The sequence below is a fragment of the Eumetopias jubatus genome, unplaced genomic scaffold, assembly GCF_037043125.1.
Source record: "Eumetopias jubatus isolate StellerSeaLion01/CBP00866 unplaced genomic scaffold, mEumJub1_p1.0 scaffold_3, whole genome shotgun sequence".
NCBI classification, from domain to species: Eukaryota; Metazoa; Chordata; class Mammalia; order Carnivora; family Otariidae; genus Eumetopias; species Eumetopias jubatus.
Genome location: NW_028274809.1, coordinates 572,918 through 600,064, shown reverse-complemented (window position 1 = coordinate 600,064; position 27,147 = coordinate 572,918). Strand labels below are relative to the sequence as shown.

Genomic DNA, 27,147 nt, shown 5'->3' with positions numbered 1-27,147 from the left:
GGAATAGTCTGCCCTCTGTTCTTTCCTGGGCTGCACCCTAAGATGGTCCCGTTGGTTCTGGGAACTCTAAGAAATGGATGTCCACATCCTGGAGGTGAGGCTAGAACGGTGGATTTCAGGGTTATTCTGGTTGTCCAGGTCAGGGTGTGGTTCCAGCCCACAGTCCAACATGCCTAGGCCATCGCGACCCGTAGGCGCAGCACACAGGAATTTGCGCCCGACATTTTAGGAAGGAAATTTGATACACAGATGGGTTTGCTTTCTAACATGTGAGGAAGAGTCTCCATGGCTGAGTCTCAGGACGGCGAGGAGAGTCGGTGAGACCATCAGGGGAATAAGCCAGGCTAACAAGCATCAAACCAACAGCAGGATTTTACCACCACAAAGAAAACTAACATGATCACCCAAGGGTTTAGGGAAATAAATTTACTATAATTCACCATTTAGGTATTGCAGATGCAATTAAAAATACATTTCAACAGTAAGAATTTGTGGTTCTTTCTGCTCTTCCATTTTAACTTAAAAAAAGTCTATGAGATCGTCTGAGTCAGGGCGCTGCCAGGTGCGGGCCTCTGGGGACACGTGCGGTTGGCTCTGGCAGACGGCAGCTAGGGCCAGGCGTGTCCACATTCACCGTGCGCATCCCAACAGGAGAACACAAATGAGAGTCTCTCTAGGGAACGGTGCTTTGTGCCAACCAGACCAGCAAAGACAAAGGCAGAAAGGCTGTATGGTTTGGGCCACGTGGCTACGGCTCATGGCAGACGTGAGTATTTAGCGAGCACGGGCAGAAGCCTATTCAGTTCACTGAAGTTGGCACCGGTCGCAGAGCACAGCTTCACGCGCAGCAAGGCCAGGCCTCCCCACCGCCCAAGCAAGCTTCCCTTTTAAAGCCGCAGGCGCTAGGCAGCTGACTCCAGTCCACCAAACACGATGGCATCAGAACCAACACGGACGAGACGGTACCGGAATCGTGGAGACGTAAGCGCGGTGACGCAAATGGGGGCTGAGGAGTCATCCGTGGGACAAGGCCTCTGAGGACCCCGAGAGTCGGCCTGGTGCCCTGCGTGGTTCAAGGTGACTTGTGGCCGTTGAGGTCTCAGTGAGGACATCGGATCAAGGGAGAGCTCACTCAGCCCGGCTCCCACTCAGAAGCCCGCCTGCTGGTCCCCACCCACGGCGTCTGGCCCGCCAAGCTCACATCTGGGCACGGCCATGGAGCTGCCCTGCTTCCCGGGTCCGTCCAGCTCCGTGGTTGGGTACGAGCTCCTCTGCCGGTACAGGCGGATGGCCACAGCAGTGACGCAGAGCAGGACGAATATGGCCACGGCTACCACGCCTGGTGGGGGGGGGGCGAGGGAAACGGTCAGGGCCAGGACGGCGAGTGTGCCCAGCACACCCCAGCCCGGAGTCCCCGCTCACGGCCCACCCCCCGCCGCAGGCCTCTACTGTGAACTGGGGACCCTGAGCTGTAGGGGCTCTCGGTCAGGGGGCACGTGGCCTTCTCCCAACCTTCTAAACATTGCTTATCTTGTTCCTGTGCCATCAATTCAGAGTTGGATTTGATTTCCCGGGTCCAGAAGTAAATGCACTGTGTCTCCCAGACGAGATGCTCGTCAGTAAGCAGACAGGCTCAGATTATTCCCCAAGTATAGACTGCACCATTTCTTCACAAAGTGCCTAATATGTTTGTCAAGGAAACTGAATTGTACACCCTTGTAAAAATTATTTTAAAATAACTTGAATATGGCACAGTGATTTATAGCCGTATGTGAGATCTCTATGGACACACACGTGTGCATGGTCTCTGTCACTAAATTTGTCATAGGAACATACTGAATATGGGAATTTATAGACTCCACGGTATTTGAGATCTCCACTTGACAACGTTTTGATGATTAACACCAAAGCCTGTGGTTCTCAACCTTCTGCACGTTAGACAAATTTAATCAAATCTCTAAGTGGGAGAAATCCATGATTTTAGAAAGCTTTTCAGTGCAAATACCCATGCAGATCCCAGAACACCGGGCTATAGCAAAGCCAAGTGTTCATGCATGTCGACCGCACCCCTGAGAACGAGACGTCAAATGCGAGTGGCAAGACAGAAGGAACAAGAAAGAGTGAGCACTCTTTCCTAGGCTGGCAGGGAGGGGTCCCAGCAGAGCTGCTGGGGACAGGAGAGGCCGCGGCAGACCTGGCAGAGTGTCCCCGAGCTGCTGGGCGGACACTGCAGGACAGGTATCAGGCGCTTGGTAATGTTTGATTTTTATGTCAGCCTTGGGTATATGTTTTCACCACGATTTCATCTGAGAATGATGGTTTTACCTCTTCAGCTAAAAAGTTGTGATCCAACACTATTAGCCCAATGTTTTCTTCATAAAAACAACCCACAGTGATGTGTGCATTGGGACAGTACCTAAACCCCGCAGAGCAAAGCTCCCCAAACACACCACAGATGGAGAATGCGTCTCCACCACCCCGAGCAGAGGCCAACTTGGGTCCACGGCCCAGAAACCCATTTCCTCAAACTGCACACCCTCGGGGAGCTGGGGGCCTGTTCTCAAGGTCAGACCTTTTCATTGTTAGATGTGTTTACAGTAATTCCTTAATGGGCCCCTCAATGAAATCATCAATTACTATACAGAGAGTCTCCTACAGGGCTGGCTTTGGGAAGATGACATCAGAGAAGGTCAGACTCCCCAGGACTGAACTAAACAGCTGGTTCCTGGGAGATAGGAGGGTCTGGATCCTCTGCTAGTGGAGACACTGCCCGAATCCCCGCGACGGGTGAGCCAGGAACGCACCTCCAATCAGTGCCGAGTGTCCGTGGGTCTCGCCAGCCATGGGTCTCCCCTCCTCCACCACTCCAGGACGTTCTGCAGGGAGGAAGGAACACAAGTCTGAGGGGAATTACCTTGTAAAAGTGGAATTCGTGTGGTTTTAACTTTAGAATTGTCAGTCTGCATTAAGAATGCTTTAATTGGATGGGGCACCGGGGTGGCTCAGTCCGTTAAGCGTTGGGCTCTTGATTTCGGCTCAGGTCCTGGACTCAGGGCGGCGGGATCGAGGCCGGCATCAGCTCTGTGATCCGCGGGGAGTCGGCTAGAGAGTCTCTCTCCCTCTGACCCTCCCCTGCTCACACAAGCTCTCCAACGTAAATAAATAAAATCTTGAAGAAGAAGAAGAAGAAGAAAGAAGAAGAAGAAGAGGAAGGAGAAGGAGGAGGAGGAGGAGGAGGAGGAGGAGGAGGAGGAGGAGAAGAAGAAGAAAGAAGAAGAAGAAGAAGAAGAAGAAGAAGAAGAAGAAGAAGAAGAAGAAGAAGAAGAAGAAGAAAGAAGAAGAAGAAGAAAGAAGAAGAAGAGGAAGAGGAAGAAGACTTGGTCAAGGGAGCTGCGGGCTGAGATTTCAGGGGCCCCGGCTGAGTGCAGGCCCACCCGGCCCCGGGGGCTCGCTGTGGCCGCACAGGGCGCGCACCTGCTCTCGCGTGCGTCTGCTCTCGCGCCGCGCCGCCTCCTGGGCCGGCCCCACATTCCGACGAGGCCACCGGCCCCCGCACCGAGGCGCGCCCGGAGCGCCCGGGATGCAGCGCAGCCTTCAGCGGGGCCGCGCGCTCGAACTGCAGGGCGGAGAGGCAGCCGGAGAAGCCTCGAGCGCCAGCCTGCTTGGTGTCTTCATCCACGTGGCCGCCGGGCTCTGCGGGAGACGGCGCGGTTAGTGGGGTGCGCGTGGTGGGCGGGCGGTTAACGGGGCGTGTTTGTGGGGCGTGGGGAGTGAGCGCACGTAGTGGGCACGGTATGGGGCGGGGACAGGCCAGGAGCGTTACTGAGCACGCGTAGGTCGTGTCTCCAAGCAGTTTGTTCTTACCTGAAGGGTCGCTGCTCCCGCCGTGGTCCCCCCTCCTCATCCCCGGGCTCCGCTCAGTTTACAGATGAGCATCAGAGCAATCCTCTGGGGGCTTCCTCCATCACCTCTGTGGTTTGGCCGGTGGTTGCGGGTTTCTGCTCAAGTTCCAGCATCAGTGGGGACTCAGCTGTGCTTGGGGTCATCCACCGACTCTGCAGCTGCAGTCCCCACAGCTGCTCCCAATTCAGACCTCGTTCTTCCGAGTGTGCGCGAGCAGCGCCTGTCCTTTGGACAGCTCCATGTTGCAGAGACAGTGGTGGGTGTTCCGCCCTCTCTCTCCCTCTGTCAGAGCCCCTGGAGTGTGGGGTTGTATTTCCGGGATGTGACACCCTGGCTGGCAGCGTCACTACAAAGATCCTCAGCTGCCTCTGCTCTTGGATGCATCCTGCCGGACCCCTGGAGACAAGCTCAGGCGCCTCGGTGTTGCAGGACCCACAGCCGGGCCTTCTCCGTGCTGGTCCAGGTTCCCTCCAGCCCAGGAGGAGATGCCCACAGGAGTTGGCTCATCCCTACCCTGCCTGCTAGCTCGCCAGGCTGACCTAACAGTCGTGCCACAAGAGGCCCAAACAGGCATCTTCCCTATTGATGCCCTGAGCTGCACCATGAATGCTTTCTTTAGCTTTAACCTTTTTCATCCTTAATGTGTCTTTTGCGTGTGCACATACCTGCCCTTTATGTGTGTGTTTTCATAGAAATGTGCACACGAAGCTCTGTTGGCCATCCTCAGTGTCGTCTGCTCTCCTGAGAGACCAGGCTGATGACAGGTGCAGTGGGGAAGGGCCCCAGGGAGGGAGAAGGGGGAGTGGTGGGCAGTGGTGGGCAGTGACCACCTGCGAGAGTCGGCCAGTCAGGGCTGGGGCGTGGGCGTGGGGCCCCGGCATTTACTCTGCTCTGTGATTTTAGGGAGAACTGGCTGCGTTATTTTAAATTTTGCTATTGTACAATCTTTTCTCTCAAGAACAAACTCTAAATCCAATTCTTGAGACAAAATCAAGTTTCTGAAATCTCAGGTTGTAGAACTCCCAGCCATTTAGATTCTTAGGTAGTTTTGCCTGTTTATCAGTTAGCTGTGTGTTTCCTGAAAGCAGCAGCTCCCACTGTTCTGAAGAACAAATCCTTCCAGAAATGGTCTGGAAGAAAAACCAGGTTGTAGGCCTTGGAAGTCGTGTGGAGAGCGTGCTCTGGGAGGAGAGTTTCTGGAGCGCGTGATTACAAAGGCAGCAGCTGAGGCTTCCGGCACCCCCTCCACCAAAGCCTAGCCAACAAAAGACTGAGGGGTTCTGCTCATGGGCATTAAAGTGGAAGGAAAAAATCGGACACAAAACACACACACGGCACCGCCCTTCCCTGTTAAGTCTGGAGACGTGCGGGCTATGTGCTGCTCCCGGCTGGGGACCCTCCGGGGGTTGCTGGACACTAGTCACCTTCTCTTCTTGATCAAACTGAGTTCCCTTTGTCCAGGTTCTCCCAGCTGTGTACTGAGAATATTACACTTTTCTCTGTGCATGTCATACTTAATGGGTTCAGGAAACACGGCTGTCCTAACGGACCTACGGTTAAACGGAGACATCTGGAATGCATCAGAGTATGGTTTGCTTGGAGCCATGAAACTCCAGGGACAGTAGGCAGACTGTCTCACAGTTCTGAAGATACCTCTGGGTATCTGTTATCTCAAATGGCTGGTTGTTTATATTATACGATTTAATTTTTGAGAAGAATCTTAGAAATAATCTACCCCGATTTTTACTTATTCTGTGAAAATTTAGATAATCCATGGAAGCAACTGTCACTGCTCTGAGTGCTCCTAACAGCCTCTGAGACACGGTTTACCTGATTATCCCATTTGACAGAGGAGTAACCAGAGCCCAGGGAGGGCAGGTAGCGGGCCCCACACCAGCAGACAGAGGAGCTCGGGCTTCCCGGCCACAGCTCCCATTTGGGCCGAGGAGACCGGGAGAAGTCCCTGTGCCCAGGGCACACTCTCAAGACCATCCTCCACATCCTCATGCATCCTCTCCATGGGGTTTCTTCTGAAGGAGCTGATGGGGCTCAGTCGTTCGCAGTGTGCGGGAGGCAGGCTCCACGGACACCTGAAGGGGCAAGGTCGGTGCCTGCTCATGGTGCCACACACCGCCATGGGGCACCCTGGGCTTGGAGCATGACCATCCTGGGCTGGGACCACTGTAGACCACATTTTTCGTTACTTCAATGTCCCAGGGGGAGACCGCCTTTCCTTCCAAAGAATTAGTCTTTTCTTTGTCTGCACTTAGATTTTGCTGTTTGTTTTATGGTTCATGTACTGAGCATGGACAGCGTCCTGATGACCAATATTCCTCAGTGTCACCTACTTAACACTCTGACTAAGGGAGAGCGTTTTCAGAGCTTCCGTGCATCATGCGCACATTCTTGATCATATTCAGAGCTACAAAATCTGAGATCTGAAGAGTTGACTTTTAAAGGCTTCTTACTCTGAAATGATCATATGGAATCTGAGAAAATGTGACCAGAGCGTGTACCATCAAGTGAAGCCCGTCAGAGAGGTAACACTTAGATGCGTATTTTAACCAACGAGGACCCTGGACGGTTCTGTCTGGGGTACCCCAGTGCACACGAGGATGACTCGGGTCGCCGGATGGGGACACTGCCGCTAAAATCCACACTGGGAGACACTCACCCAGTGTTGGCGGAGGGAAAGGTTGAAGCAGGAACCGGTGGGCTCCGGGAGAAACACTGGCACCTCCCCTCGGTGTTGGGCACGTCTCTGGGAGTGAGCGCCCTGTGGCCCACCTCGGGAGCCCTTGTAACCAGGCACCTCATGCTGCCCGCCCAGAACACAGAGCTTGCAGAATGCTTTGGAAGTTTTATTAGGCTTCTGGCAAGACAAATCTTCAAATAAAAATCAAGACGTGGGAAGTGTCATTAGACCTTGGTCAGAATCTGTGCCCTCGGGCATATGGTAAATGAATATTTATTTCAAATTTCATGACTCCCTGTTGCTTCAGCTGTAAACTCCACTGCTTGGCCTGAGCATCAACTGTACTTTAGAGCCTGAATAATATGCTGATGGACACGGAATTCGTGTGGAAGCATCAATACATTCCGTTCCGCCCCAAAGTTCTTTACCCACGTGATTGAAGGGATGTACCGCATATTTCTTTCATTCACTGAGCTCTGTGTGACCTGGGCCACTTCCCCGGTTGGTCAGACAACACTTTGCTACGTCACGGGGCCTCTTTGCCCACTAACTTCAGTGTTGTTTTTGAACATAAGGTGTATTTTTAAAAATAACTCTTGTCAACGTTTTTAAACAATGCTTAATGTGTATAAACTTTGTTAACTTATTTGCATACTCCGTGTTTGAGCTTAGGCTGTGGAGTTTTGAGGGCAGGAATTTGTGTGTTTTGGGGCCACGTCTGCATAATAGCTGCAGTAATTTATTGGACATTGGTGGTCAATACGTGCTCTCTCAATGGGTGATCGTTCAGCTCACTGGAAGAAGACTGCCTCCGTCCCCCCAAGCATGGAAAGCAGCAATTCAACAAAAATTTGGCCCGGGCTAGGGTCACAGAACCTGGACATCTCTGGGATTATCAGATGCTCGCTTAGTTCAGGCAAAACCAGTAACTAGCCACAGGGCCAGGGGACGAGCTCTCAGTGGGGCACAGGATGGGGCCTGGGTCGCTCCACCCCCCACACAGTGGGGTCCCTGGGGCCAGACAGCCCCCAGCTGGGGCCGTCGAGCAGGAGAGGGTGGGACGGTCCGTGGGCTTTTGATTGTTTAGGATTAAAGACTGATTTGGTGCCATAGTTGAAAATGGAATAAAATGCAAACTGCTACCAGGGAGGAAATGAAAGTCCATGCGTTAGCCCATCTCCCCTCCGCCCTGCGGACTGCGAAGGACAGGCATCACACACACCAGGGGCCGTGCGCCCTGCTCGACCACGCCAGCGTCTGACGGATGCCCCCGTTCCAGCAGGTGCAGAGCTGGGCCTCACCTGCCCTGCCCCCCCTCAGGAGTGCTCCCACCTCCCCTCCTGCCCTCCCTATGCTGCCGGTGTGGGTCATGGCCAGCACCTCCGATGGGGCCCGTCTCCCTCGCCCCAGCAGCAGGGTCGGACCACGGACTCAGCAGCGCCACGTTTCATGGGAGTAAAGTCAGTTCTTGGACTGTGGTGCCCACAAGACCCTATGTGGTCTGTTCTCCCCAAGCCCTGTCCTGGAGCCCAACACTCAGTCACATCCAGCCCGAAGCTGTGGGTGACTCTCCCCTTCTTCAAATGTTTGTCCACTTCTCAAGTCCTCTGCAGTGTGGATGCTGTGTCCACGCTGCAGTGTCCACGCTTGTCCTGTACACGTGCCCTGTGTCCTGGGACCCTCCTGCTAGGGCGTAGCCACCCTGGGGCGGGGTCTTCGTCGTGTGTTGACCACCTGGGATGCTCTGAGGTCAGTCAGTGATCATCGGACTGTGGGCTTGGGATGAGAAACAATGACTCTGCTTTGTTGTTGGTGTGTTCTGTGGGAGCCCCGGTCCTGTTCCCGAAGCGTGGACGGGACACCATCAGGGCTCCACACGCAATCTGCTTATCCGCTACGGGATCATCAGTGTTTTAACCAAGTGTTCAGAATCGCCATTTTAAATCAACTTTGTCATTATAGATTTATCTTGAAATTAAGTTTTATATTTTTGTATAAAATATATGTGCATTTATGTAAAATTTGCCTTCTCATATAATGCAAGTTTAACTGAAAAATTATATATATATTATATATATAATATTCAAACCAGGCTCTATCTATCTGGCTCGGTTTGGATTTTCGATTAAACTTGCACTATATAAATAGGACTTTTCACATGTTACTTTTCTTCTATTAAATAGAACCTGTTAGAACATTACAATTCATGACATTTTCAATGTTGACTGAAGAATGGGAATGCATCCTTTTAATGCCCAACATAGTGTTGGAAAACATATTAACTCATTAGCACAGAGTTAAAAACCTAGCTATCATCCTCTTCAGTGATTTATACTTTTATCGTCTACCCATGTGTACACTCGCATGCTCAGGACTTTGAAATTACATATGAGGAACATGTGAAAGACTCAGGAATATAGATACAAAAAGGAAGCAATGGAAAAATCATTACCTTGGATAAAGTCTATCCCGTTAGTGTCAAAACAAGATGAGGGATAGGAAACAAACTGGAGACCATTTCCCAAAGTAATATGTGAAAATCCGTGGTGTTTACAGTTCATAACTAAAAAGCAAGCCTTCCTAAGTCTTACCTGCTTTCACCTGAATATCTGGGGACGGGGGGGATGGAAAGCGTGCCCACCCAACTCCTAGATGCCACTGCTCTGCAGTGATGCCCAGGCTGTGGCCGAGGAGACCAGGCTGCATGAAACGCTGTTCTGGTGAGCGTGGTAGCCAGGCAAGGAACGTCCGTGCACCACCGCCCGGGCACCATCATGAGCACACGGACCACAGACGTGTGCTCTCTACAGACCTCCTTCACACGTCATCCTGGGTAGGGTTCTGGACCTATGAACTCTGTTTCTGTTTGGACCGATATCCTTCAGTACAGTTTGAGGTCAGAAAGTCTCCACAGTCCTTGTGCTAACGACAGAACAAGGAACAAGAGTGTGTAGCTGTTCTCAATGCTATTTGCTTGCTTGTCTGTGGGAAGTGTGTTCTCATGATTATGGGCAACCCAGATCCAGTAGGGTTTCTGCCTTGATCGGCATGAATGATCTAATGAAAATAAAACAAGGAGCTTGCTTCTGTGTTAGTGGCATGACACTGTGACCCAGGGAGGGGGCACGGGGTGGGGAGCTCTGCGTCTACTTGCCTAAGATCTTGCCCAGCACGAGGGATTTGACAGCGTTGAATTCTGTGCCAGACGACAGGCTCACTTGGCTCCGGGCTTTCTGGTCCACCTGCCTCACGAGAAGCAAACACCAACACATCTGTCAGTTGTCAGTGACATGGCAAGAAGCAAAGGGAGGTCATGGAATGGAAATGATCCACTAGAAAAGGAACGTAGGGTTACACCCGATGGAAAAAACCCATGTTAAGAAACTCATCATCTGACAGTGGAGTGCTAGTTCATGAGCAATTTTCATGGTGTCTCAGATCTCCGTTGCCCACCCCCACCCCCTGCCCCCTGTGTTCTGCATGGCCCTTATCACTTCCTGACACAAGATGAATGACCTGTATTTGGTAGAACCCACAAAAAATGCAAACATCCAAAGCTTTTACATATCTCAAAATAAAACCTAAAGAGTAAAAGCCAAAGTAGGTTATTCCACGTAGAGAGCAAATACACTAATGTTTTTCTTCAAGAGTGCTGACAGTATGTAATTTCACTTACTCTACAATGACTCGAGTCTATTTTGTTAGTTATGCACATTTTAATCATAATTGTATTTTATATAAATCATATCCTTAATTGTCATAACATTTGTACTCCTGTGGATTCCCACAGGAGAATCATTTACAAATACTCCACCTGTTAACCACAGACAACATTTCATAACAAGTCAATTAAAATAAATGAGGGAAAATTTAAGTAATTAAATTTTATGCTGTATTTGGCAGGTTTCCATTACTAAATAAATAAAAATCCTGGACTATGATTTCTTGTGTGCAGCACATGAGAGATTAACATAGAGAAGGAACCTTTGTATTATGCTTCATTATCAAAATATTACTGTAAGTGACACATAGCAGGTGGGGAAGTAGGAGGTTAATTACTGTTTGGCTGATGATGCTCTTACCTCTACGAAGACCACTCCTTCCTCTCTGTTGATCTTCATGTGGTGAAGGTGCCCATCTGCCATATTCTTGAAGTTAAAGTTAAAGACATCAGGATCCTGATGTAGATCTAACTTGTACCTAATCTGCAAACTACCTAGAATAGAAAAATATAGGATATTTAAACAACAAAATGTTTTAAAAGCTGCCTTTCTATACTCTGGAGAAGTGATTATTATTCCGTTGCTTCTAGGAACAACATTTTGTGCTTTGAGTCTATTCACGGTTCATGTGAAGCATCTTGCTGGTCTCCATTCTGATGACACCATTTTTAACTCAAGATAAGGTGTTAATAAGAGTGCTCTTTCCCACAATTCTCAGTTCTCTGAAAGAAAGCACCCACTCTATCACATGCTAATGTCTGAATTCTGCTCCATCTTTGCAAAAGGAGCATTAAGGAATGCTGAAGCTTCTGTCTTCCTCGTCTGGTCTTCTTTGGTCTTATTTCCCAAATCCGAAATGTGAGTTACAAGAGAGTGTGGCTGGTCCTGGGAGTTGTCATGTGGCCAGGGGCTATTGGAGGCCTGAGGGGCCACGGAAGATACTGCAGATGGTGAGGCTGACCAGTGGGAAGTGAACTCGACCAAAGGCACCCCTAGAGTTAATTCTCCTTGCTTTCTCACTGGTGGGGAGCCCACTGCGCCCTTCCCAGGGTTTCTTCCCACGAGATGATGAAATGTTCCTGCCATTCAGGTGGTGTGTAGCTTAAGTCTGCCACCATTCTTACTTGGGGTCATATTTGAGATGCTTGGCAGCATGTTGTTTATTTTTGTTTTTATATAAACAAATTGTTTATGCACACACTGGAGGTTTTATTTCTAAAATCTGCAGGCATGATGCAGAAGTGAAATATAGTAATAAGCTCTTTGTAGGACACAAGATCCCTATGGCTCAGTGTGACCTGCTCCACAAAGGTGCAGCTTCCTGCTTCTACCCATCACGTGGGCTCTGCCCAAATCCTGCCAGCCAGAGAGATTTGCAAGTTTTCCCAGATATTGAATTAGTGCCCTGACTTTCTATTTGAAATGCCTAAAGCTGTGCTTTATTTTCCCACTGGAAGCATAGTTGTTGGCTGATTGGTGTGATTGTACCTTCCATTTTCAGTGGATATGGAAAATTTAACCTCAGAACCACGGACAGAGTAAAAAACCAAGGTTTATCTGGTGCTCATGGACAGTCATTTTTGCATGACCTTACTGTGTTAACACCCACCTTAATTCTTCTTCCCTTTGCTTAGAAGGAGGAAATATTTTCTACATATAACTAGACACATTGTACTTCCAATGAAGAGCTTCCAGTGATAATAACATTTCTGTTTACCTGAGATAATGCAAATTCATAAAAAATTTTCTGGAAGAATCTTAATATAATTACTGAAATGATACATCTGAAACAATATTTTTGCAGTTCTGGAAAACAAAGCAAAATAAAACAAACTGGCATTTGCAGAGTATGAAAATTTTTCCTTGTTTCTAATCTGAGAGGCTTGGACACTGAACACTCCACCCGTACAGTATTAACGACACAATTTACATTTCTAACACTCAAAGGAGACTCACCATTTTTGGCCAGGATAACAGAGAGGTATTCATTGTAGAAGGAGTCCACGTAGAGCAGCAAGCTCGGGGTTTGCAGTGTTTGGAAACTGAATGTGATCATCTCTCTAGCTAAAACCATGTCCCCATGAAATGAAGCAGCATGGGGGCTGGAGTTTGTACTTAACGGATAAAATTCATGAAAATTGTAAGTCACTGAGGACCCAGCTCCAAAGTGTGCAGAAATCTCTGAAATGATAGGCATATGTTTATGTTAGAAAAGATTGAGGGCTAATTTTAGGTATACTTATGGATATTTGAAGTATTCTAATTTCTAGGACATTTTAATCAATAAAAGAGCAGAGAATGATGTAACAAGCATTCACACATCTCAGAAATGAATAGCACGGTTGGTTGTTGGGGCTTTAGGGCAGCACTCAGTAAGTGGGAGCATTAAAACTACCTCTGCTCCTTCCTCAGTGGAACGTGGCCTAAATAGGCACAGACATCTGCTTGAGCTTCTGTTTCCTTCCTGCATTTTCCTTGGTGTTAGTTTTTTGCTTTGCAGGTAGCAGTCTCACCCAGCAATGATGAAAGGTAGAAGTGGAAGGCCACTTGCCCACCAACGACCACCAACAAGTGTCAATATTTTACAGGAAAAGGAAAGCTGTGTCGATGGTATCACTGTGAACTTGAGAGAAGGAAGTGGTGCAGGGGCCAGAAACTGTCCAAGATCCTCCCTAAACAGTTTATGAGAGTGTGTCCTTGGCCTTCTACATAAGATGGGGCCCTACATGTATGTGTGCATGTGGCTGGGGGCAGGGCATGGGTGGTTTAGCTGTTGGGAGTCTGTGCATCTCCATGGCTGCAGCAGGTGCCCCCCTCCCAGCATGGCCATCGCATCACCACCTCGCACACCCACTCCCAGACCACCTCAGAGTTGTTCCCTGCTCACTCACGAGGTCAGCCTCTAAGGTAATGTTTGCCTGCAAGAGGACCTTCAGGTTGCACTTAGTGGATATGGATAGAGAGCCATACAGAATGGGAAAAATACCTTTTTAGTGGAGCTCAATGAGGTATAACTAGGGGCAATAAACACACCCACTTAAAATGTAAAATTTGCAGAGTTTTAGGAGATGAGCACACGCAAAGCATCATCCACAGTCCATATTCAGAACATTTCCAATTTTCTTCTGCCCTTTACACTTCTTGGCAGTCAGTTTCTTCCTTAGGCCCCATGCTCAGCAACCACTGATTTGCTTTCTGTTACTCTAAATTAATTCTGGAATTTCATATTAATGGAATCATACATTATGTTTTTTTATTTTTTATTTTTGCCTCAAGTTAATATTTATATAGAGTGTGGGTTAAGTGTCAACCCATTTATGGATTCTCTATTCTTTTCACCATAACTTATTCTTTTTAAAATACTTTGGAAATCCAAGGCCTTATGCATGTCCATATAAAATTTAGAATTAATTCACAATTCTGCTGAAATTTTGAAGGGAGTGCTGAATCCATAGATCAATTTGGGGATAAATGATATAGTAATAATAATGAGTGATCCAGTTCATCAACATGGTATATTCATCCATTTCTTTAGATGTTGATTCCTTTTAGTAATTTTCAGTGTAGAGATCTTACACTTATTTGTTCTATTTATCTGTAAATATTTCATTTTTTTGGATTCTATTGCAAATACAATTTTATTTTTAAATTTGTCCCAGTTGTTCATAACTAGTACATAAAAATTAAGTTGAATTTTATAATAGTGACTTTGTATTCTGTGACCTTACTAAACTCCCTCATTAATTCTAGTAGGTTTTTGTGAACTCTCTATATTTTATATAGATAATTATATCCTCTATGATTAAAGAGAGTTTTATTTCTTCTTTCTAATGTGTACAATATTTATGTCCTTTTCTTGTCTTATTGCAATGGCTAAGACCGCAAGAATTTTGAAAAGAAGTGATGGGAATAGAAATCTTTGCTTTCTTCAGTCTCATAGGGAAAACATTCTGTCTTGCACCACTAAATATCTTAGTGATATGATGTTAGGTATCCTTTGTTGGGTTGGGAAATTTACCTTATATTCTTAGATTTCATAGTGAATTTTGTCAAATGCATTTTCTGTATATTTTGAAACTTATCTGTTTTTTTCTCTTTTATTCTGTTGATATAATGACTTTCTTGAGATTTTTTTTAAAAACTTAAATCAGCATTGTACCTTTTGGATTAATCCCACTTATTCATATTTTTTTTCTATTGTTTGATTTGATTTGCTCATTTTGTATTAAGTGTTTTTGTGTCAGTATTCATGAGTATATTTCTGTAGTTTTTTTGTTTGGTTGGTTTCTTGTAAAGTCTTTGCTTGATTTTAGTGTCAGACTTAGAAGGCTCATGGATTGCATTGGAAAATATTCTCTCCTCCTTTCTGTCCTCTAACAGCCTGCATCAGACTGGAATTATCTTTTCCTGTAGAAATTACTAGCAAATACCTTCTGGTCCTGGAATTTTCATTGTGGGAAGATGTTTAATTAGAAATTCAATTTTTGTGGTAGTTATAGGTTATGGGGATTTTATATCTATTATGCTTTGTTTTAGTAATTTGTGTCTTTCAAGAAATGTGTCCGTTTAATATAAGTTGGGAAATTTATTGTCATAATGCTGTTCATAATATTTCATTTTTATCCCTTTAATTTTTGTAACATCTGCTTTGGTATCTTTTATTTTTAACACTTATAATTTGTGTCCTTTTTCCTTTTTTCTTGAGAATCTAGTCAGAAATTTATCAATTTTAATGATCTCTTCTATGAATTAGCTTTTAATTGCATTGATGTAGTTGTATAATGCTAGTGATTTCAATCATGATTGCATTGATTTTTCTTCTTTGTCTATTTTTTATTTCATTAGTTTCTGCTTTATCTTTATTATATCTTCTACTTTCTTCAGATTTCATTTTGTTCTTTCTTTAAATTCCTAAATTGGAAACTATGTAATTGATTTTATACCTGTATTGTTTTCTAATAAAATAATTTAAAGTCATAAATTTCCCCTTAAGTAATACTTTAGTTGTATAACTCAAATTTTAATATGGTATATTTTTATATTTAATTAAAATATTTTTAGTTTCATTTATGAGTCCTTTGACTCAAAGATTGTTTGGAATTAAAATATTTAATTATTGGTATTGTCAGAGGATTTTGAGACTCTTCAAAATTTTTTCATTTTTTTCCCTCTATTCTTCCAATTGAATGATTTTTATTGTCTTATTGTCAAGTTTACAGGTTCCTTCCCCCGTTGAGCTCATCTGGCTATAATTATTTTTTAAAATTTCAGTGATTGTATTTTTCTGCTCCAACATTCCTATCAGTTTTTTATATGGTTTTCATTGGTCTGTTGAAGTTGCATTTCTGTTTATTTGTTGATGACCTATTTTCTTTGTTTCTCTGAATTTTATTCCCTTTGATGAATATGTTATAATCACAACTTGATGTCTTTGTCTGATGAAACCAAAATAAATAAATAAATAAATAAACTTTTAAAAAAGTCCCTCTTCAGAGTTAATTCTTATTAACTACATTTTTTCCCCTGAGTATGCAACATAATTTCTTGATTTTTTTTTTACATGTTCAGTACTTTTTGAAAACTCGACAATGTCGATAACTCATTGTAAGTGTTCTTAATTTTGTTGGTTCTTGTTTCTGTTTTTCTGTGGTTGCTGCTGCTTGCCATTTGTTGCAGTGGACAGACAGCATGCCTGTACGCCCACTTCAGTCCTGTCTCTCCAGGCAGGCGTCCCCTGCATCTCTGCAGTTGGGCCACCTCTGGAGGTCTTCCTGAGTCTGCACACGTGCGTCCCCACCAAGGGTTTAGGCAGAGACCACGTGCAAATCTGGGCGTTCATCCAGTCTGGTCTCCTTGTGTCCAATGCTCGGCTTCCCTTCCCTGCAGCTGAGCTGTTGCCCTGGGGCTCTGGGAGCAGAGTTGGTGTGGCCACTTGACTCTGTTAATGTGACTGCAAGTGCCCATTTGGATTTTACCTGTGAAGGTGAAGCATGTCCTGGAATGGGGGTACTGATTACACATTTATCTTCAAATACCGCTTCTGTGACTGTGTTCTGGCCATTTCCAGGCAGCTCATTCTTTTGAAAATCAAGAACTGGTCCAATTTGGTTTCCAAGTTTGTGCTCCAAAACCTGGAGGCTTTTAAGGTCAAAAGGCAACAGCTCAGAGATTCCCGAAAGGAGGCATTGGAATTTATTTTGGTGATAATGGATTTTATTTAGATTCTGTGAGTATCTGTGAAAGTATAAACCTCATAAGTGCCTTCCAAGAATTACGTCTGTGCTACAATTAAGCTCTGACATTTCAGCGAATGGCTTGTGACCTCTCAGAATGAGACTAAAAAGATTCTGTCATTTGCACTGAAACAAGAGGCCATCAGTAAACCTCGGAGCAAAATGTTTAAGAGGCTCTATTTCAGCCGTCTTAATACAAGTGGGAAATGTATTTATTATGCTAATAAAATGCATTTTTGGAGGAAAATTCTTCCCGTACAACTTGAAGCCACTACTTTAAATAATAATCTTGAAATAAGCAGGGCTGCCCAGGACAGACTTCTAATAACGTATCATGCTAGAGCAGAGGCGTGAGGCAGAAGGACTTAGGGTACACAGACAGTATTTCAAGAAGACCACAGAACTGGTGTGGTTTCACAGTTGTTGGTCCTGGCTTTTCAAGAGTAGAGTCACACTTCTTTCCAATAAAAGGAGATTAGCTGCAAAAGAGTGATTTACAGAAGGAATTTAGGAACTGAAACACGTTCATCAAACAGTGGCACAGAAGAGGTTTCGTTCAAGATTTACACTCCCCAGGCCGGCCGGCTCCTTCCTGGCGGCGCCTGCACTCACACTCACCCTGTGTGCAGAAGGGCCCTGAGAAAGCGGAGAGCTCGCAGTCACAGGAGAACCCCCGGGGCCTCTCCTGGCAGCGCCCTCCGTGGTGGCACAGACTCCCGTAGGTGCTGCAATGGCCCGGACAGCCGGGCTCCACCCCCGGGGTGACCTGTGCCCTCTCCTCCAGGTCCAGCGCCTTCCCATTCAGCTGCAAGGACCGGATGCACCCCTGGAAGCCTCTCTGTTTGGTGGCCGTGCCTCCTGAAACAGAGCACAGGACACGGTGCAGACGCCGTGCAGGTAGGGCTTCACGGGAAGTTGTAAAAACTGTGACTTCTCAAACACCTTTACGGACAAGTATAATTTTCAAAATGTAAATTTTGACACAGTTGGGAGATACTCAAGAACACTGAAAAAACTTTTTTTAAAAAACTTGACTTTGCTTAATGTTTATTCTAAACGGATTCCTTGTTAGTTAACTGAGCGATTTATCTTTAAGTTAGTTTTATTAGACTATAGAACGGGACTTAACAAAACATCAATACTATTGTAATGATGATAATGTAATGTGGTGGAAATTGGTATGATTAGCTAAAACGTAAGAATTTTCCTGGGCGCCTGGGTGGCTCGGTTGGTTGGGCGACTGCCTTCGGCTCAGGCCGGGGTCCCGGGGGCCTGGGGGTCGAGCCCTGCGTCGGGCTCCCTGCTCGGCGGGGGGCCGCTTCTCCCTCGGACCCTCCCCCCTCTCATGCGCGCACGCGCGCGCTCTCTCTCTCAAATAAATAAATAAAATAAAATCTTAAAAAAATCAAATGTAAGAATTTTTTTAAACACAAAAACGCAGATGTCCGTTTATGGCAGTAGTGGAATAATGGGGGACTGGGTTTGCTCCCCCACCTTGAAAATAACTTAAAAAACCAGAACGGTGTGAAACAACAGTTCCGAAGGCACTGGGTATTGGACATAAATGGCGGTCACCCCTGGGCGCGAGGAAATAACTAGCCAAGCTCTCCCATCACCCCAGCCTTCTGCCTGGGGAGTTTGGGGGCCAGTGCCACTCGGCTCCTCAGATGGACTCTGCAGGTCTGCAGAGGGTCCCACCTGAGCGGCGAACTCAGCACTCTCCCCCACCTTCTGTGAGGAAACAGTGGAGGCCAGGTAGGGGTGACCCAGAAGCCCGGAGGGTGTCCCACAGGACTGAGGTTCGGGCTGGGCTTGGGGTTAGGGCTAGGGTCAAGCTCCAGGGCTCCTGCAGGTCGGTGGGATACTGTCTGCTCCTAATAGTCACCAGCAAGCCACCACATTCAGGAGGCATCTCACGCAGAAGTTAAAATTTTTTGCCTCAGTAATGAGAAAAAATTAATCCCAGATTAAATCCAGTACTGAAAAAAAAAAATCCTAAAAGCAAGACCACCAAAAACAATCAAACTCTTTCCATGTACATTAGTCTTGTTCCAGACCAAAGCTCAAGAACACATAAAGGAATACAAAATGTCCAGTGTCCAACAAGGGGAAGTTCACAAGGCCCAGCATCCAACTTAAAAAAATGGCAGACGTACGAAGAGGCAGGAATTAGTGAGCAATCATAAGAAGAAAACCCCATCAAGGGAAAGTCATCCAGATATGATATAGTTGGTAGGATTCACAGATGAGGATATTAACCCAATTATTATGACTGAATTTCATGTGTTCAACAAACTAGAGAAACAGTTGAACATTTTCTTTTTTTTGCAAAAAATGGAATATATTGGGTGCCTGGGTGGCTCAGTTGGTTAACTGTCTGCTTTGGCTATGGTTATGCTCCCAGGGTCCTGGGACTGAGCCCCACGTCAGGCCCTCTGCTCAGCAGGGAGCCTGTTTCTCCCTCTGCTTGCCACTCCCCCACTTGTGCTCTCTCTCTCTGTCAAATGAATAAATAAACAACATCTTTAAAAAACATGAAATATATTAAAAAGACTCAAATTGAACTCAAATTGTTGATTAAGCTTCAATTTGAAAATTACATTAAATGGGATTAATGACAGATTAAGTTTAGCAGAAGTTTCTACTTTAATTTCTCAAGATTTTTTCATTTCCCTTTTGATTTCTTCTTTGAATGATGGGTTGCTGAAAAGCATGCTGTTTAATTTACACATATTTGTGTATTTTCCAATGTTTCCCCCTTTAGCAAAATATTAGCCAACTGAATTCAAGAGCACATGAGGAGGACCACGCATCAGGATCAGGGATGGATCACCATCTGCACATCAGTCAACGTGGCATACCCCCTGATAGAATGAAGAATACAAACCACACAATTACCGCAACAGACGTGGAAAAAGCATTTGACAAAATTCAACCCCCATTCATGATAAAAAAAAAAAAACCTCAATAAATTGTACAGAAGAAATTGACTCAACATGAGAAAATCTACACAGGGCTAGCCCACAGATGACATCACGTTCAGCCATGAGAACCTGAAAGCTTTTCCTCTGAGGTGAGAAAGCACCCTCGCCACTTCTACTCAGCAGAGAGCTCGAGTCCCAGGCAGAGCAATGGGTGAAATAAAGAAATCAAAGGTATCCCAATAAGAAATGAAGAAGTAAATTTGTTTCTGTTTGCAGATGACATGATCTTATATATAAAACCCCAAGGATTCCACCAAAAAACTTAGAACTAATAAATGAATTCAGCAAAGTTGCAGGATACAAAATCAACATTTAAAAATGGGTGTGTTTCTATATTTTAGCAGTTAACTATAGGGGGAAAATTGAGAAAACAATCCCATTTACAAGAGCAGCAAAAATAATAAAATGCTTAGGAATGAATTTAACCAAGGAAGTGAAAGATCTATACACTAAAACTATAACAGACTGATGAAAGAAATTGAAAATGACTCAGCTAAATGAGATGATAGTCCATGTTCATGAATTGGGAGAATTAATTGTTAAAATGTCTGTACTACCCAAAGCAATCTACAGTTTAGGTGCAGTCTCTGCCAGAATCCTAATGGTATTTTCACAAAGACAGAAATAAAAGTCCAAAAATTCATATATGCCACAAAAGACTCTAAATAGCCAAAGCAATCTTTAGATCAGCCCTTCTGATTTCACATTATGTGACACAGTAATCAAAGCAGCATGGTATTGGCATAAAGAGAAGTAAAATGACTACTGCAACAGAATAGAGAACCCAGAATTAAACTCACACAAATCATATGCACTCAAATAATCTTCAACAAGGGCACCAAGAATACAAAATGGGGAAAGGATGATCTCTTTAATAAATGGTGCCGGGAAACTATATCCACATGCAAAAAAAAAAAAAAATGTAATTGGACTCTTATTTTACACCATAAACAAAATCAACTCAAAATGGATTGAAGGCTTAAATGTAAGACTTGAAACTATAAAACACCTAGAAAAAAACAGGTAAAAAAATCGCTGACATTTGTCTTGGCAATGATTTTTTGTAGGACAGCAAAACAAAGAAAGAAACAAAAGAAAAACAATCAAACTAAAAGCTTCTGCACAGCAAAGAAACAATCAACAAAATGAAAAAAGCAACCTACAGAATGGGAGCAAATATTTGTAAACATATATGGTAAAGGGTTAATATCCAAAATACATAAGGAACTACTACCACTTAATAGCAAAGTACCAAATCACCTGAGTATATAATGGGCAAAGGCTCTGAGTAGACATTTCTCCAAAGAAGGCATACAGACAGCCAACAGATATATGAAAAGGTGCTCAACCTCACTCATTATCAGGGAAGTGCCAAGCAAAACCACAATGGTATATCACCTCACACCTGTTAGGATGGGTATTACTGAAAAAACAAGAGATAACAAATGTTGGCGAGGATGCGGAGAAAGGGGAACCCTCTTACACTGTTGGTCGGAATGCAAACTGGTGCAGCCGCTCTGGAAAACAGTATGGAGTTTCCTTAAAAAGTTAAAAATAGAATTACCATGTGACCCATTAATTACTCTTCTGGGCATATATCCAAAAGAATTTAAGTCAGTATCTTGAAGAGATATCTGCACTTTCATGTTTATTGCAGATTATTTACAGCAGCCAAAATAGGAAAACAACTGAAATGTACATTAACAAATGAATACCTCACACTATATATGAAAATGTGGTATATTATTCAACCTTAAAAAAGAAGGAAATCCTGTCATTTGCAACAGCTTGGGTGAGTGTGGAGGACATTATACTAAATGAGATACAAACCAAGAAAAACAAATACTATCTCATCTCATTCATATGTGGAATCTAAAATCATCAACTCATGGAAATGGAGTGTAGAGTGGTGGCCGTCAGAGCCTGGGGCGGGTGGGGGAGGGTGGTGGGGTGGGGGGAGGAAATGGGGAGTTCCTGGTTGAAGGGCACAAAGTTTCAGTTATGAGAGATAAATAAGTTCTAGGGATCTAGAGCTAACAACACTGTTTTGTACCCTTAACATTTTTAAGAGGTTAGATCTTAAAGTAAGTGTTGTTGCCATAAAAATAATAATAAAAAGGGCAGGAGGAAACTTTGGGAAGTGATGGATATGTGCACATCCTTGATGGTGCTGATGGCTTCATGGTGGGGACTTCTCCCCACACTCATCAAGTTGTATACACTAATTATATATATCTATAAGGCAACCATAAACAAAAGAACTCCTGCCATTTGTGACAATGTGGATGGACCCTGACAGCATTATGTTGAGTGAAATAAGTTAGAGAAACACAAATATCATAAGATCTCACTTATAGGCGGAATCTAAAGACACCAAATTCACAGATCCGGAGAACAGGCTGGTTGTCAGAGGCAGGAGGTGGGGGATGGGGGAATGGGTGAAGGCGGTCAAGAGCTACAAATTGCCGTTAAAAATAAGTCATGGGATGGAATGTACAGCACAGCAGCTGTAGGCAACAATACTGTATTGTATATTTTAAGGTCACTAAGAGAGTAGATCTTTAAAAGTTCTCATCATAAGAAAAAAATGTAACCATGTGAGGTGACAAATATTGACTAGACTTACTGGGGTCATTCTGTTGTATATACACAAATCAGTATGTTATGCATCGTGGACTAATACAAAGTTAATGTCAATCATATCTCAATAAAGTGGTAAAAATGTTGCCAAGAACATTTTTTAAAAATTAAAATGAAATGTTAAAAAAATTCATTCTAGAAAAAGCTATCCATAAAACAATGATAGCATCTAACATCAAGGTAAATAAGAGATTGGCTATCATAAACTACTCTTGAATTTTGTATGAACTCTGAGCTCCAAGACAGTAAACCCCACTATGGAATCTGAAGCAGTGAGATCTCCCAGCATGGTCACTCTGTGAGACACTGACATCATGTCACCACCACCAGCTCCAAAGGACTGGGCACACAAACAGAAAAAAAGAAACCCTCCAGTTGCTATACTTAACTATCTTTTAACATATCAATCATACCCTAAAAAAGTGGTATAAAAAATTAAGCCTTGAATCCTACCTCACACCATATGTAAAAATATTTTTATATAGATCATAGACGTGAAAGCAAAAATTAAAAGACCAAAACTAAAATTATAAAATTTCTAAAATAAAATGTAGGAAAATTTCTTCCAAACATTGATTTCTCAGAGAAAACTCAAGGAGCACTAACTACAAAAGAAATCTTTGATGAACTGGGCTTGAAGGTTTTGAATACAGATACAAAAATACAAATCAATATTAAGACTTCTGCAAATCCAAAGATGTTGGTAAAAAGTAAAAAGCAAGCCTCAAGGGTAGTAACAATTGTGATTCATGTATTCAGTAAAGGACTGGTGTCCAGATAATATAATATTTCTACAAGTCAATAATAAGGCAAACAGGTCAGTTAAAAAAGGGGCACAAAATGTAAACAGGCACATTGCTGGGAAAGTATTCATGTGGCGAATAAACATTCAGAGAGCATGGCAAACTCCCGGGGGGCCCTCGTTGGGCACACGGTGCGACTGCTATGCACCCACACACGGATGACAAGACGGGACACGGGTGACAAGACGGGACACGGGTGACAAGAGGGGACACGGGTGACAAGACGGGACACGGGTGACAAGAGGGGACACGGATGACAAGACGGGACACGGGTGACAAGACGGGACACGGGTGACAAGAGGGGACACGGGTGACAAGACGGGACACGGGTGACAAGAGGGGACACGGATGACAAGACGGGACACGGGTGACAAGAGGGGACACGGATGACAAGACGGGACACGGGTGACAAGACGGGACACGGGTGACAAGAGGGGACACGGGTGACAAGACGGGACACGGGTGACAAGAGGGGACACGGATGACAAGACGGGACACGGGTGACAAGACGGGACACGGGTGACAAGAGGGGACACGGGTGACAAGAGGGGACACGGGTGACAAGAGGGGACACCGATGACAAGACGGGGACAATGACGCTCTACCACTGGGGCAGTAAGATGGAAAACCAGCTTGAAAAAATGGCTGGCAGTTTCTAGTGAAGTTAGGTGCAGATCCAGCTGGCGTCCAGGAGAGCCACGTGCTGGTGGCCACGGGGCCCTGCGGAGAAATGCCCCAGCAGCTCTCCTGCGACGGCGTCCCACAGTCCGTCCCGGGAAGGACGGCGCTAGGGTGTGTCGGATAATGGGACAGGGACAGCAACTTAAAAAGAAACACAGAATGGTGCATGAAATAACAAGCACAGATTTCACAAACACGTTGAACAAACCAAGACAGAATCAAAGGAATTCCTCCTGATTCCCTTACTGTGGCGTTCACAAGCGGGCGGTTCTCCAGAGCCGCTGTTGGGGGTCAGGGGGACGTGCGGCCCAGGCGGCCTGTGTGTGAGCCCCGTGAGGCACTTTGTGGTGTTTTTCTCCATCAGTGCAATCACGGAGGTCCCATCAGATGGGAGCCCGTCCTGTATTTGCAACAAAGTTCTCTGCTCAGCTCAGGGCTCTTTCCCAAAATTCTCCAGAGAGCAGGGAGAGACAGAGGCACAGTGGATGTTTCAGTCATGACTTTTTGGTCATTTTTCTCATAGTCACCTTTTTGAGGAAACGCTCATCTTCACAGGAGAAAGCACTCTGGTGTCTTTGCCCATGACGCTGTCCTTGGAGAGAGGCCAGCAATCTAATCTTCTAAAATGTAATGCTAGAACACCATGGGTCCTGATACCAGGAATAATAAAATGTGGACTATAATTTAAATAAAATTAGCATTTACACAAACATGACCACTGTTCGTTTCGATGGAAGTGTTAGAAACCGCATCTCAAGTAACTGTCTTATGCCAGAGGGTGAATCTCCGTTTCATAGAATATAATTCTAATTTAACAACTTCATATAAGATCTGAATTTTACTGAATGATTTAGTATATGCCAGATCTATTCTCAAGTGAAAAGGATCCTAACTGCTAAATGCTATGGTACTGTTGTATGGGAAAGCCATCAACTTTGTTTTCTTCAATTTTTTCTTACATTTTTAGAGACCTTTCTTCCATGCAGTCTCTGAATGAAAACTATTATTGCAAAAATGAAGCAATAGCAATTCTGAACACTCAGCGTAATCTTAATCACCCCATGTGTGTGTCACATCCACAGAGGAGGTCTCAGTACAAACCGGTAACTTTTTTCTCAGAATTGGTAAGCGGACACACAAAGCACAGGGAATGATTGGTTACCGTAGAACTTACAAATGAACAAAATTAGAACTCCCTTAGGCATACATCCTAAAAAACGATAGAGCAGAGAGACAGCTGGAGAGAGATCCATCATGTTAGGTCATAGGCGTCACTTGGAAGAGGGACGTGGGCTGTCAGAGAGGGCAGAGCTCACCTCATGGGAACACTTCAAATGTAAGTGCCATTTTCTCTCACTGGACAGGCCCAAAGTCCAAAACAACACATCTGATTTCCTGCAGAGGGTGACACCCAGGGCGGGTGGGGAAGGGTGGGTGGGAGCCGCGAGAGCCTGTGACAGGGGCCCCTGCTCTGGGGGGGTCTGAGGTGGAACCGGACCGGACAACCACCTGCGTCCCGGTCAGCTGTGCGGGCACCTTGTTCTCAACTAGAAACGGGATTCAACCACACAGGTTGGCCCTCAGCACTTAGTACATGACAATGAATAACCGAATAAGTTCTATAACTCCTCAGCTCTGATTCCAGGCAAACTTTATGGTTTATTTTATTAATTCTTCTATGGGGAAGAATGTGTTGATCTACACTTGGAGATACTGTGGTTTGTTTGATGGTCCTATTGTAACTGTCACTTAACAAATCGTTATTTTGGTTTATAAGTTGTTCAGTAGCTTGGTTAAGACTTTTTATGGGAAAATGGTTCTCTCTAAGTGAGGGTTAAGACTGAGGTTGTGAGTGGCCCCTGAGTATTGGTGCAGTAACCCACTTGCTCTCTCCCCCAGGGCTCGGGGGGTCCGTGTGGATGACACCCAGACATCAACCAAAGGGGATCCGTGGTCACCCGCTTCCTCAACAGCTACTCGGAACTGAAGGAACAGATGACTCTGAGAAACTGGACATGATGTGGACTTTCGATCTTGTTTTCATTACGGAGAATTTAAAAAAATGTAAATTTCACCAAATATAGATAGATAAAGCTTCAAATAGGCAAACAAAGTCAAAAGTTGGAATATTTTCAGAGGATATTGTTTAAAAACATCAAACTAGAGATTAAATCCATCTGCCAGATTGTTGCAGAAATCCTGAAATTTTATTTACATTGCTGCCCACCTTTTATTTTTCTGATCAAAGTAGATAAAAAAAAAAAGGAGTTACTTAAATGAAGCTCAAATATCTCTTATTTCACAATCAAGAAATAAATTGCATTTTGAGAAAACCTTTTCAAAAATGTGTGCTTTGTGTTTATGTAATGAATCTCCCGTAATCAATACCTGCAATTATTTGCATTAAAGAATCAAGCCTCGGACATGAGGCTGCTCTTCACTAAGGGATTCCAAACAGATGGAGGTCTCCAAAATGCCTGTGCATACGGCAGCTGCCCCATGCAGCGGGAGGCAAATCAGAGGGTGGGGACAAATATCTGGACACGGCACAGTGCCATCTCCAGAGCTCCCACAGAGGCTGCCCCCCGCCCCCAGGGCTGGATCACACGTGGGGATGTCACGTTGAAGGAACTGGCTTCGCGTGGAGAATAGCTTCTGTTTTCCTAGAAAAGTACATCCAGCTACTGATAGTTGGGGCTGGTCTGTTCGCAGTTTGCGGGCTTTGGGGGCTTTGTGGGCTTACCCTCCCTGAAACAGTTCTCAGCAAGACGGACGGAAAACAGTGCGGCAAAACCAGAGCAGACCGCACACAAAGGGCTGAACACAATGCCTCTCCAATGTTCAAAGTATTCAGGCTATTTCTGATGTTTTAAATTCTTTAAAATCACCCCACAACTGCACTGCCAACTTCAGGAGGGCAGACACTGATGTAGAATCCTATCTGAGATTTCATCTTCAAACTCAGATTAACAATTCAAGGATTTAGATTGACTAATCCAGTCTAAAAACTGGGACACAAAAATGGGGTTCACAGAAATTTCAATCATCAAAAACAAAACATAAGCACTTACCCACAAATAGCTGGCTGTTGAGCTGCAGGCGCACGTGCCCATCCTCAGGGGCTGCATGTGTCCCGGGCGGGAGCAGGTCCACCTGTAGCCAGGCCTCCTTTGCGTTCCTTTCAGCCCGGACGAGGTGCCACCGGTCGTCATTGAGGGGGGCGGGCGCCTGCACTGTGACCTCGCAGGGCCCGTTCCCCACATCGAAGGAAAAGGCCACTTCCACTGGGGCTGGAAACATGACACGTGGGATGGTTGGCGCCGTTTCCCAGATGGCCCTCAGGGACACAGGGAAGCAGGGCCCCCGCCGACCACAGGCGGAAGAGTATCTTTCCAGGTAGACTAGAGGGCAAAGGTAGATTGTACTTGGGAAAATAATGATTTTTAAAAACTAGGCTCAGAATGTGCTAATTCACTTTGATTTGTA

The 27,147-nt window shown here is 45.0% G+C and overlaps 1 protein-coding gene across 1 annotated transcript in view; it reads right to left on the bottom strand.

Moving 5' to 3' along the window:
* Positions 1-902: 902 nt before the first annotated feature.
* Positions 903-27,147, bottom strand: part of LOC114210738 (contactin-associated protein-like 4) — a 149,250-nt gene continuing 123,005 nt past the window's right edge. Inside the window, exons 17-25 of the mRNA XM_088021940.1 lie at positions 26,733-26,951; positions 17,172-17,411; positions 12,277-12,501; positions 10,681-10,814; positions 9,753-9,840; positions 3,475-3,693; positions 2,805-2,876; positions 1,202-1,339; positions 903-1,063 (exon numbers count right to left, since the gene is read on the bottom strand). Of these exons, the coding sequence (XP_087878066.1) occupies positions 903-1,063; positions 1,202-1,339; positions 2,805-2,876; positions 3,475-3,693; positions 9,753-9,840; positions 10,681-10,814; positions 12,277-12,501; positions 17,172-17,411; positions 26,733-26,951 (1,496 nt within the window). The remainder of the gene's footprint in view (positions 1,064-1,201; positions 1,340-2,804; positions 2,877-3,474; positions 3,694-9,752; positions 9,841-10,680; positions 10,815-12,276; positions 12,502-17,171; positions 17,412-26,732; positions 26,952-27,147) is intronic.